Raw genomic sequence first — 12,387 nt, 5'->3', positions numbered from 1 at the left:
CTATGTTTTTCTTGCAATTCCTGCGTTGCTGCCCATCACCATACTGTCTGTAATGGTGGCAAAATGACACAGGCTCCAGACCCGGAGGAATCACCTGACGTCGTTGACCGTTTCCATTACATTCATCTCACAGAGGAGTTTCTTGGTATGCCAATCCATGGAGGCGACGTGACCCCGCTGCCCAGCCAGGAGGAGATGCCTGAGGGATGGAGGACAGGAGTAATGACAGAACATACAGGAACCGATGTAGGAGAATGAGAGTCGTAGTCAGTAGCCGCTCACCTTCCGTTCCGGGAGTAGTTCACTCTGTAAGGACCAAATTGATTCAGGCTGAGGGTGAAATGCTGCAAATGAAAAAGAGGAATATGTGAGAAGGGGGTGCAATAAACCACTAAGAGGCAGCAGCAGCGGTGATGCGGGTCGGATCCTCACCTTCGACGCACTCGTTATGTCCACCACATCTGCTATGTCCTGCTGGGTGATCGTGCTCGTGTCCTCTCCTTCATCACCTTCCAGAAATCTGAGAATTGGCAATAACCAGCATTACAAGACAAGGAGCTGACTACAGACGCCATGATGATCCTGAACAGAGGAGTCCGGCAGCAGATTGTCTCCCATAACAAGATACCTCCGTGCATCCAGCCGACAGTCACATCCTATAAAAATGTCCTGTAGTTGAATCCCATTAGTCTCCTACAATGTAGTTGTGTCATGTGACCACTGCAGTTAGTCACAGGTGGTAGGCACATCACAAGTACAAAAATGGAGCGGGAACTACAGAAACAATCCCATAGAAGCACGAGGGCCGGGGAGTATAGTGACATCCACAAGCAAATCTGCACAGAATCTGCATAATCTGATGATGTGAGATCTAGCAATATTGCTGCAAAAACGGTCTGCTGTAATGCTGCTATGTGGAGACAAAGCTCACATTCAGTGAACATACCAGCATGTTGCTGACTCCAGAGCAAGCACCAGAATCATTATACTGAGCAATGAGTAGATCAGGAAAAAAATAATCAAGACAGCGCAAAAATAAAAGCCTCTGCAGACACAATCCGGTCAGCTGTCAGCCACAAATACTGGACAGAAACATTAGTAACTTGAAGTCTGTGTCTCACCCGGCCTCTTCCGGCAGTAACAGGTCGTGTTTCGCCGCCTGGCTCAGCGCATTCTGCACCTTGTTCTCTTCTTTCCTCAAATGCCTATGTACACTTTTGAAAGTATGCATCTCCTGGAGCACACAGGGTTAATAGTGAGGACAAATCAGAGTACAATGCACCAATGTGTAATACCGTAGGCAGAGAGCCGTGATCGCCACAAGCGGGGGTTACTGATACAGAAACACATTCCTGCTCAGTTTCCCAAATTTCCAGCCCTTGTGACGGCAGGAGCTCTCCTCCTCCTCTCCACAATCACCCACCTCCTCGGCTTTCCTCGCTCTTTCATATTTTGATAATTGGTCTTCTGGCACAGGGGGGAGACCGGGAAAGGGATCCTCTGCCTGAAATAGTAGAAAAAGGTTATGAGAAGTAAAGCGAGAAAGAGTTACAGTGTGCCTCTAACTTTAGAAAACTTCTCACGTCACGAGCTTGGACTTGTGAGGGTCCAGGTACTGAGACCCCCCCCTGACTACTTGAATATTGTCCCCCTTCAGTTACATTACACTGATCATCAGTGGGCCGAGCAGAGTATGGGTTATGTACTTTATAGGTCCGGACACCTTTAAACCTGCCTGTATGTGGCAGCTGAGCAGAGGCAAACACAGAAGCAACTAGTGGCAGCCCCAGCACCCAGACCCCCTTATCTGACATGGAAGGGCAACTTCAGACACAGACAATTACCTAAAATGTAAACACACCTGCTGTTTTTTTCTTTTTTTTTTGTAAATCTCCAGTGAATATTACTATATGAAACACTGTAATATGGCTTACTAGGGGGAGGAAGGAGAGAAGTGCCATCGTTCTCGCCTTGTCAGTGACCGTTGTCCCCCCTCTCTGCCGGCACATACATACACATATATATATATATATATATATATATATAGGTCACCAAAAAAAATCCCTGGTGTGTCTGTGCAGCATTGTGGCAGCTGCACTCAGAATGGTTGTTTTCTCTCTGGTATCACCCATTGCACACTGCTGACTAATCACATTTCTCATCATTTCCAGGTTGAGGCCACTTTATCCATTTTCTATCTGTACGTCATCAGTTTTCTATAATTACAGCACAAATGCCTTTTAACGAAAACGCCGTCTAATAATGTGAGATGTAGGGAGACAGCGTAATAATGTCAGGTCATATTGGTGCCGGACTCAGACAGGTCAGCTGTAGATACTCGCCCCTGAGATGAAGTCTTTCTTCTGCTGATACTTCTTCTTCCATGGCTCTCGCCTCGTTCTCTCGTTCACCACCTTCCTGTCCTCTTTCTTCTTCTGTTCTCGTGACGGCTTCTTCTCTCCTTCTTGCTCGTAATACCGCTGTATTTTCTGTAAAAAGGCAGACAGGTCAGAGGTTTATACCTCAGTATTCGAGCTGTATCTCACTGACTTTAGGGCAGGTAGATTGCTGGGCTTTTATAGTTCCACACTAATTATACACAAATAATCTGTACTATATTAGAGATAATCAATAAGATTCTCGACAGTGAACCAGTGGTCACATCAGTAGTATGTGGCTACCAGAACCCTGCAGTGACATCATGTCAGTAGTGACCCCGGGCTGTCTGTCTGCGGGGGAAGCTGGCCGTCTGCAGAACTTCGCTCTAGGTGGTCATGTGCTACTAACATGGCGGATGGACTGCGGTTCTGCAAATCTTTTTAATCACCTTTAATAACAAATATATTTCTGAGTATTTTTTTTGCAGATTTATAATATTCTGTACAGTTGAGATTGCATTTTTTTCTCCACTAATGATAACTGGATGGTTCATACATTTCCAGGAGGAACAGAGGGACGCAGAGCTGCTCACATGATCAGCAAATTATTTGAATGGATTATTACACAGAGCTTTCAGATTCAGGGCGATCAGTGATTAATAGTGCGGTTTGCTTTTGAGAACTGGTTTCCAGTAGGAATCACCCAATTAACCATTCAATGACTGGCAGGGAAATAAACATAATACTCTAAGGTACGCCAGGTGCTCAGATAAGATCCCACTCCCCCATAATCTATGTAGAGAAAATCCAGCTCTAATCTTCAAAAAAAAAATCAGAATTTATTGTATATAGTGCAGTCCAAAGTGCAAAATGTGCTGTGAAAGATAATGTGACATAAGATGAGCAGAATAAATACTCAAATGTATGTGCATGACATATAATTACACACACGTATAAACATATACCTCAGCATGAAATACATGGAATGAACAGACAACTTAAAGGGGTTTGCACACGAACAAAGTTAATTTTAATCAATAGATCTTGGAATAATAATAATTTCCAGGGTTTGATGTGTGTAAATAAAATGTTCCTTGCTCGAAACCTATAACTCTGCCCTTCATCTGGCCAAACAATCTTTCTTGACCACCCTCATCACCTCACTATCCAACAACCCAAAACGACTTTTTGAAACCTTAAACTCCCTCCTGAATCCTAAAGTACAGGCCCCCACCACCAACCTCAGCGGTGAGGATCTGGTCACTTATTTCCTAGAAAAAATCAACCACATCCATCAGGATATCTCAGCCCTATCTCCTCAGTGCCTGGATCCCCTTCCCTGCCGCACCTCAAGCTCACTAGACATCTTTGAGCCTGTTTCAGAAGAAGAAGTTTCCAAGCTCCTCGCTTCTGCTCGGCCTACAACCTGCAACAGTGACCCTATTCCTTCACAGCTCCTGCAGTCTCTCTCACCAGTGGTCACCACTCACCTGACTAAAATATTTAACCTCTCTCTCTCTTCAGGTATATTTCCCTCCTCATTTAAACATGCCATCATAACCCCTTTACTTAAAAAGCCATCCCTGGACCAGAACTGCACTGCTAACTACAGACCTGTCTCTAACCTTTCCTTCATCTCTAAACTCTTGGAACGCTTGGTCCACTCCCATCTAATCCGCTATCTCTCGGATAACTCTCTCCTCGACCCCTTACAATCTGGTTTCCGCTATTTACACTCTACTGAAACTGCCCTCACTAAAGTCTCTAATGATCTAATAACAGCTAAATCGAAACGTCATTGCTCCTTGCTGATTCTCCTGGATCTCTCTGCAGCATTCGACACTGTGGATCACCAGCTCCTCCTCACTATGCTCCGCTCTATAGGCCTCAAGGAAACAGCCCTCTCCTGGTTCTCCTCCTACCTCTCTGACTGCTCCTTCACTGTATCTTTTGCTGGCTCCTCTTCCTCTCCTCGTCCCCTTACTATCGGGGTCCCGCAGGGCTCAGTCCTAGGCTCCCTCCTCTTCTCTCTATACACTGCCCCTATTGGGCAAACAATCAGCAGATTTGGGTTCCAGTATCATCTCTATGCTGATGACACCCAATTATACACTTCCTTCCCCTGACATCACCCCTACCCTAATTCAAAATACCAAGGATTGTCTGTCTGCTGTCTCTAACATCATGTCCTCCCACTATCTGAAACTAAATCCCTCCAAAACTGAACTTCTTGTGTTTCTCCCCTCTACTAAACTCACTCTACCGAACATCGAAATAACCCTGGAGGGTTCAACCATAACTCCCAAGCAGCATGCCCGCTGTCTTGGGGTCATATTCGATACAGAACTTTCCTTTACTCCCTATATCCGATCATTCACTCGCTCTTGTCTCCTGCATCTTAAAAACATCTCCAGAATCCGACCTTTTCTCACCTTTGAAACTGCTAAGACTCTTACTGTCGCTCGTATTCATTCTCGTCTGGACTACTGCAACTCTCTTCTGATCGGTCTCCCTCTTACCAAACTTTCTCCTCTCCAGTCCATCTTGAATGCGGCAGCCAGGGTCATGTTTCTGTCCAGCCGCTTCACCGATGCCTCCATCTTGTGCCAGTCATTACACTGGCTACCTATTCGCTACAGGGTCCAGTATAAACTCATCTCTCTCACCCACAAAGCTCTCCATAGCCTTATATCTCCTCTCTCATCTCTGTCTATCGCCCTACACGTGCCCTCCGTTCTACAAATGACCAAAGACTAACATCCCCCTTAATCCGAACCTCGCACCTCCGTCTCCAAGACTTCTCTCGTGCTGCGCCAGTTCTCTGGAATGCACTTCCCCAGACGATCAGACTGATGCCTAGCCCCGACCTAACAAAAGCGCGCTTTGAAAATCCATCTCTTCAAACAAGCCTACCACACATCAACTACTCAGTAAACTAACTTTGCCCTGTTCCCTCCTCCCAAATATTATTCTGAATCTGCACCCTAGTATTCATCTGTCTCCACCCTCCATGCACACGATAACTGCACTTAATACTTGACTATTGCACTTAAACACACGGGCTGATGACCAGATCATGCAGCTTTATATGAAAATCCATATATATATATATATTTTTTTACCTTAAATTGTCTGTCATCCACTTCCGTCTGGATGTCCCCGAATCCCACCGTGCCGACCACCATATTGAAATACCCCCAGTGATGGGTATTCCAATATGGCACCCACTGGTGGTACCAGGACCACCAGCGGGACACCGCTGGGACCCCCCCCCGCCGCCGATGGACCCCCCTCGTCACTGCCTGCCTACCCACCTCCGTCACAGCCGGCAGGAAAGACCGCGGCTTGCTGGCTGCCACCAGGATCCCCCCACAGCTACCCTCCCACCCACCTCCGTTACAGCCGGCAGGAAAGACCGCGGCTTGCGGCCTGTGCACAGGCCGCAAGCCGCGGTCTTTCCTGCCAGCTGACTGCCGCCAGGACCCCCCGCCGCTGCCCTCCCACCCACCTCCGTCACAGCTGGCAGGAAAGACCGCGGCCTGTGCACAGGCTGCAAGCCGCGGTCTTTCCTTCCGACTGGCCGCTGCCAGGACCCCCCCACCGCCTCTACTCACATACACACGTATACTCATACATACTCACATACACACGTACTCACACTTCCCTCCCGATGCGATAACATCGGGCACACCTCTAGTTTATTATAATTGCCAGACCTGAAATAACAAGCACTTTTCACCTACTGTGTCCCCCCCATTTCCTTGTAGATTGTAAGAAGGGACCTCAGTCCTAATGTCTCTGTTTAAATTGCCTTAACTTGTATTGAATTTGTCTGTACATGTCCCCGCTTAATTGTAAAGTTCTGCGGAATATGTTGGCGCTATATAAATAAAAATTATTATTATTATTATTCCTTTGCTGAGATAATCTTATAAATGTGCCCCTGCTGTGTAATGGCCATGTCTGACCGTACAGGACCATGGTCTGATCATACCACATCTCCTGGGCAGCGGAGGAAGCAAAAGAGAGAATACAGACAGGACAGCATAGGGTCACACCTGATTCTTTCAAGTAAAACATTGTTTAACCCCTTCCTGACATCCGACGTACTATCCCGTCCACGGTACCCGGGCCCGTATGACCGTGGACGGGATAGTACGTCTACCGCGATCAGCGGCGCCCACGTGGTGAGCGCCGCTGATCGCGGCCGGGTGTCAGCTGATTATCACAGCTGACACCCGGCACTATGTGTCAGGGGCGGTCACGGACCGCCCCCGATACATTAACCCCTTGCACACCGCGATCAAACATGATCGCGGTGTACCGGGAGTTAAAGGGAAGCATCGGCAGGGAGGGGGCTCCCTCCGTGCTTCCCTGAGCCCCCCACGGCAGCGCAATGTGCAGCGCTGCTGCGGGGGGCTCCTATCCTCCAGGCCCCCGAATCCAAGATGGCGACGGGGGCCTTCGGGGACCTGAGGAAGTTGGCTTCCTCAGTGCCTGCAAAGCGCAGGCAAGAGGAAGTAATAATAATAATAATAATAATCTTTATTTATATAGCGCCAACATATTCCGCAGCGCTTTACAGTTGAACAGTTTCAAACACAACAGTCATAAGTAACAACGTTAACAATACAATAATTAAAGCGAAATAAGACGACCCTGCTTGTGGAGCTTACAATCTACAATGAGGTGGGGGAGATACAAAGCATAGGTTTGTATTTAGAATGATGTATTTACAATGACGGTCCAGCCATCTTCAGGGGGTGGGGGTTAGATGGAGATAGTGAATGGGCTACACACACACAAACATAACATGACTTTGATTACTGAATGTGATAGGCCGCTCTGAACAAATGCGTTTTGAGCGAGCGCCTAAAACTATGCAAATTGTGGATGATCCTAATATCTTGGGGTAGAGCATTCCAGAGGATTGGCGCAGCACGGGAGAAGTCTTGGAGTCGGGAGTGGGAGGTACGGATTAGGGCAGAGGTTAGTCGAAAGTCATTTGCAGAGCGCAGCGGTCGGTTAGGCCGATAGACAGAAATGAGGGAGGAGATGTAAGGGGGTGCCGCACTGTGGAGAGCTTTGTGGGTCTTCTTCAATGCCTGTGACAGATTGCTGATCTGTCACAGTGATCTGTGATGTGACAGATCAGCGATGTCCCACCTGGGACTATGTAATAAAGTAAAAAAAAAATTAAAAAAAATGTAAAAATAAATTAAAAAAAAATTCCCTCAATAAATCCATTTTTTGGAAATAATAAAAAAAAACAATAAAAGTACACATATTAGGTATCGCCGCGTCCGTAATGACCCACCCTATAAAACTGTCCCATTAGTTAACCCTTTTAGCGAACCCCTTAAAAAATAAAAATAAAAAACGAAGCAAAAAATAATGATTTATTTTCATACCGCCAAACAAAAAGTGTAATAACGCGCGATCAAAAAGACGCATATAAATATCCATGGTACCGCTGAAAACGTCATCTTGTCCCGCAAAAAACGAGCCGCCACACAGCATCATCAGCGAAAAAATAAAAAAGTTATAGCTCACAGAATAAAGCGATGCAAAAATAATTATTTTTTATATAAAATAGTTTTCATTGCATAAAACCGACAAAAACATAAAAAAACTACCTAAATGAGGTATCGCTGTAACCGTACTGACCCGAAGAATAAAACCGCTTTATCAATTTTACCGCACGCGGAACGGTGTAAACGCACCCCCCCAAAAGAAATTCATGAAACGCTGGTTTTTGTTCATTCTGCGTCCCAAAAATAGGAATAAAAAGCGATCAAAAAATGTCACGTGCCCGAAAATGGTACCAATAAAAACGTCAACTCGTCCCTCAAAAAATAAGACCTCACATGACTCAGTGGGTCAAAATACGGAAAAATTATAGCTCTCAAAATGTGGTGATGCAAAAACTATTTTACAATAAAAAGCGTCTTTTAGCGTGTGACAGCCGCCAAACATAAAAACCGCCATAAATAGTAAGTCAAACCCCCCGTTATCACCCCCTTAGTTAGGGAAAAATAATAAAACTAAAAAAAAAGTATTTATCTCCATTTTCCCGTTAGGGTAAGGCTGTGTGCACACGCTGCGGATTAGGTGCGGATTCATCCGCGCGGATTTTGTAAAATCCGCAGGTGAAACCGCAGGTCAAAAGACCTGCGGTTTTACTTGCGGATTGCTCTGCGGTTTTGTCCTGCGGTTTTTCATCTCCTCAATTAAGGAGATGGCAAACCGCAGGAGAATCCGCAGAAAGAATTGACATGTCAATTCTTTCTGCGGATTGAAAACCGCAGATAATCCGCGCGGAAAATTCCGCACCATCTGCACTGCGGTTTTTGATTCCCATAGGGAATCATGGTACTGTACACCGCAGCAGAAGCTGCTGCGGGTCCGCAGCAGCCAAAACCGCTGCGGAACCGCAGCAAAATCCGCAGCATGTGCACACAGCCTTAGGGTTAGGGTTAGGGCTAGGGCTAGGGTTAGGGCTCATATTAGGGTTAGGGGTGTGTTGGGGTTAGGGTTGGAGTTATAATTGGGGGTTTCCACTGTTTGGGCACATCAGGGGCTCTCCAAATGCAACATGGCGTCTGATCTCAATTCCAGCCAATTCTGAGTTGAAAAAGTCAAATGGTGCTCCTTCCCTTCCAAGCTCTGCCATGCGCCCAAACAGTGTTTTACCCCCACATGTAGGGTATCAGCCTACTCAGGACAAATTGCAAAACAATTTTTGGGGTCCAATATCTCCTGTTACCCTTAGGAAAATAAAAAATTGGGGGCAAAAATATCATTTTTGTGGAAAAAAATGATTTTTTTATTTTCACGTCCGAGTGTTATAAACTTCTGTGAAACACTTGGGGGTTCAAAGTGCTCACCACACATCTAGATAAGTTCCGTGGGGGGTCTAATGTCCAAAATGGGGTCACTTGTGGGGAGTTTCAATAGTTTAGGTACATCAGTGGCTCTCCAAACGCACATGACACCCGCAGACCATTCCATCAAAGTCTGCATTCCAAAACGTCACTGCTTCCCTTCTGAGCCCCGACGTGTGTCCATACAGTGTTTTTTTCCCACATATGGGGTGTCAGCGTACTCAGGCCAAATTGGACAACAACTTTTGGGGTCCAATTTCTCCTGTTACCCTTGGGAAAATGAAAAAATTGGGGACTAATTGATCATGTTTCTGGAAAAAATACGATTTTTTTATTTTCATGCCCTGGCATTATAAACTTCAGTGAAGCCCTTGGGGGTTCAAAGTGCTCACCTCACATCTAGATAAGTTCCTTAGTGGGTCCAGTTTTCAAAATGGGGTCATTTGTGGGGGGTTTCCACTGTTTAGGTACATTAGGGGCTCTCCAAAGGCAACATGACACCCGCAGACCATTCCATCAAAGTCTGCATTCCAAAACGTCACTACTTCCCTTCCGAGCCCCGACGTGTGCCCATACAGTAGTTTTCTCCCACATATGGGGTATCAGCATACTCAGGACAAATTGGACAACAACTTTTGGGGTCCAATTTCTCCTGGTACCCTTGGGAAAATAAAAAAATGGTGACTAAAAGATCATGTTTGTGGAAAAAATACGAATTATTTATTTTCACGCCCGGGCATTATAAACTTCTGTGAAGCACTGGGGGGGTCAAAGTGCTCACCACACATCTAGATAAGTTCCTTAGGGGGTCTAGTTTCCAAAATGGTGTCATTTGTGGGGGGTTTGCACTGTTTTGGTACATCAGGAGTTTTCCAAACGCGACATGGTGTCCGATCTCAATTCCAGCCAAAAACGTCAAATGGCGCTGCTTCCCTTCCGAGCTCTGCCATGCGCCCAAATAGTGGTTTACCCCCACATGTGGGGTATCAGCGTACTCAGAACAAATTGCACAATAACTTTTACGGTCCTGTTACCCTTGGAAAAATAAGAATTGAGGGTGAAAAGATCATTTTTGTGGAAAAAATATGATTTTTTTAATTGTATGGCTTTATGTTATAAACTTCTGTGAAGCCCATGGGGGTTCAAAGTTCTCACCACACATCTAGATAAGTTCCTTAGGGGGTCTAGTTTCCAAAATGGTGTCATTTGTGGGGGATTTCCACTGTTTTGGTACATCAGGGGTTTTCCAAACGCGACATGGTGTCCGATCTCAATTCCAGCCAAAAACGTCAAATGGCGCTGCTTCCCTTCCGAGCTCTGCCATGCGCCCAAATAGTGGTTTACCCCCACATGTGGGGTATCAGCGTACTCAGGACAAATTGCACAATAACTTTTAGGGTCCTGTTACCCTTGGAAAAATAAGAATTGAGGGTGAAAAGATCATTTTTGTGGAAAAAATATGATTTTTTAATTGTATGGCTTTATGTTATAAACTTCTGTGAAGTCCATGGGGGTTCAAAGTTCTCACCACACATCTAGATAAGTTCCTTAGGGGGTCTAGTTTCCAAAATGGGTCACTTGTAGGGGGTTTCCACTGTTTAGGTACATCAGGGACTCTCCAAACGTGACATGGTGTCCGATCTGAATTCCAGCCAATTTTGCATTGAAAAAGTCAAACAGCGCTCCTTCCATTCTGAGCTCTGCCATGCGCCGAAACAGTTGTTCCCCCCCACGAATCAGGTATCAGCGTACTCAGGACAAATTGCACAATAACTTTTGCAGTCCAATTTCTCCTGTTACCCTTGGTAAAATAAAAAAATTGAACCTGAAGTATTTTTTTTGTGAAAAAAAGTTAGATGTTCATTTCTTTTTAAATATTCAAAAAAATTCCTGTGACGCACCTAATGGGTTAATAAACTTCTTGAATGTGGTTTTGAGCACCTTAAGGGGTGCAGTTTTTAGAATGGTGTCACTTTTGGGTATTTTCTATCATATAGACCCCTCAAAGTGGCTTCAAATGTGATGTGGTCCTAAAAATAAAATGGTGTTGTAAAAATGAGAAATCGCTGGTCAACTTTTAACCCTTATAACTTCCTAACAAAAAAAAATTTTGGTTCCAAAATTGTGCTGATGTAAAGTAAACATGTGGGAAATGTTAGTTACCAAGTTTTTTGTGTGCCGTATCTCTGTGATTTAAGGGCATAAAAATTCAAAGTTGGAAAATTGCGAAATTTTCAAAATTTTTGCCAAATTTCCATTTTTTTCACAAATAAACGCAAGTTATTTGAATGAAATTTTACCACTAACATGAAGTACAATTTGTCACGAGAAAACAATGTCAGAATCACCGGGATCCATGGAAGCGTTCCAGAGTTATTACCTCATAAAAGGACAGTGGTCAGAATTGTAAAAATTGTCCCGGTCATGAACGTGCAAACCACCCTTGGGGGTGAAGGGGTTAAAAACAGGCAGAGAAATGTTCTACCTCACGGAATTAATCGGCTGTATACTCTCTTGTACTATTGGGAAATCTGATCTCTGACCGGTGAGAGGTTTATGGCTTTTCTTTCTGTCCTGTCTGAAGACGCCATCGCTGGCCGCTCCGCCAGCCGCCCGCATTGTCATTTCCCTATGATGCGCTGTCATTACCGCTGCACATTAGTGGAGTCGTGCTCAGCGATGCTGCTGGCATCTCTAGTACTAGAGGCACATGATAAACTCCAAGGGCCACTTGATATTCACACTGTGGCCCCGTCCTGTCCTCTGTGTGTGACCCCTATCATACCCGCACTGTACAGGCTGCTCAGCTGCAGGACCACCACTCCCAGGGTGCTCAGGCAATGCTGGGAGCAGTAGTTCATAGGAGCAGCCTCTGTGAGGTGCAGCACTGGGGACACTACAAGTCCCAGCATCCCAGGTCACGCAGGAGCTGATCCCCACGAGTCCCGGGAGCGTCACAGCCCCAATACCGGTAATGTCTACATGTGGGTCTCACCCGCTTCGGAGGCTTGGAGGTCGCCATGCTGGAATCTTGTTACCGGAAGTGAACAATAAAGTTATAAAAAAAAAAAATATACATGTGGTCTACTTGTATGGAACAATAAAGTTTTGTTTATAAGCTCCTG

At 45.5% G+C, this 12,387-nt stretch overlaps 1 protein-coding gene across 1 annotated transcript in view; it reads right to left on the bottom strand.

Annotated features, from left to right (window-relative positions):
- The window catches only part of WDR46 (WD repeat domain 46), an 18,989-nt gene extending 6,602 nt beyond the window's left edge, over nt 1–12,387 (bottom strand). Inside the window, exons 1-7 of the mRNA XM_073561358.1 lie at nt 12,258–12,387; nt 2,339–2,489; nt 1,424–1,500; nt 1,122–1,234; nt 433–520; nt 283–344; nt 95–199 (exon numbers count right to left, since the gene is read on the bottom strand). Coding sequence (XP_073417459.1) covers nt 95–199; nt 283–344; nt 433–520; nt 1,122–1,234; nt 1,424–1,500; nt 2,339–2,489; nt 12,258–12,284 — 623 coding nt within the window. The 5' untranslated portion in view covers nt 12,285–12,387. The remainder of the gene's footprint in view (nt 1–94; nt 200–282; nt 345–432; nt 521–1,121; nt 1,235–1,423; nt 1,501–2,338; nt 2,490–12,257) is intronic.

This window comes from Dendrobates tinctorius, unplaced genomic scaffold, assembly GCF_039654945.1.
Source record: "Dendrobates tinctorius isolate UK_male_01 unplaced genomic scaffold, ASM3965494v1 ptg000315l, whole genome shotgun sequence".
In the NCBI taxonomy this organism is placed as follows: Eukaryota; Metazoa; Chordata; class Amphibia; order Anura; family Dendrobatidae; genus Dendrobates; species Dendrobates tinctorius.
The sequence above is the reverse complement of the archived record's forward strand: the minus strand, read 5'-3'. Positions and strand labels throughout refer to the sequence as shown.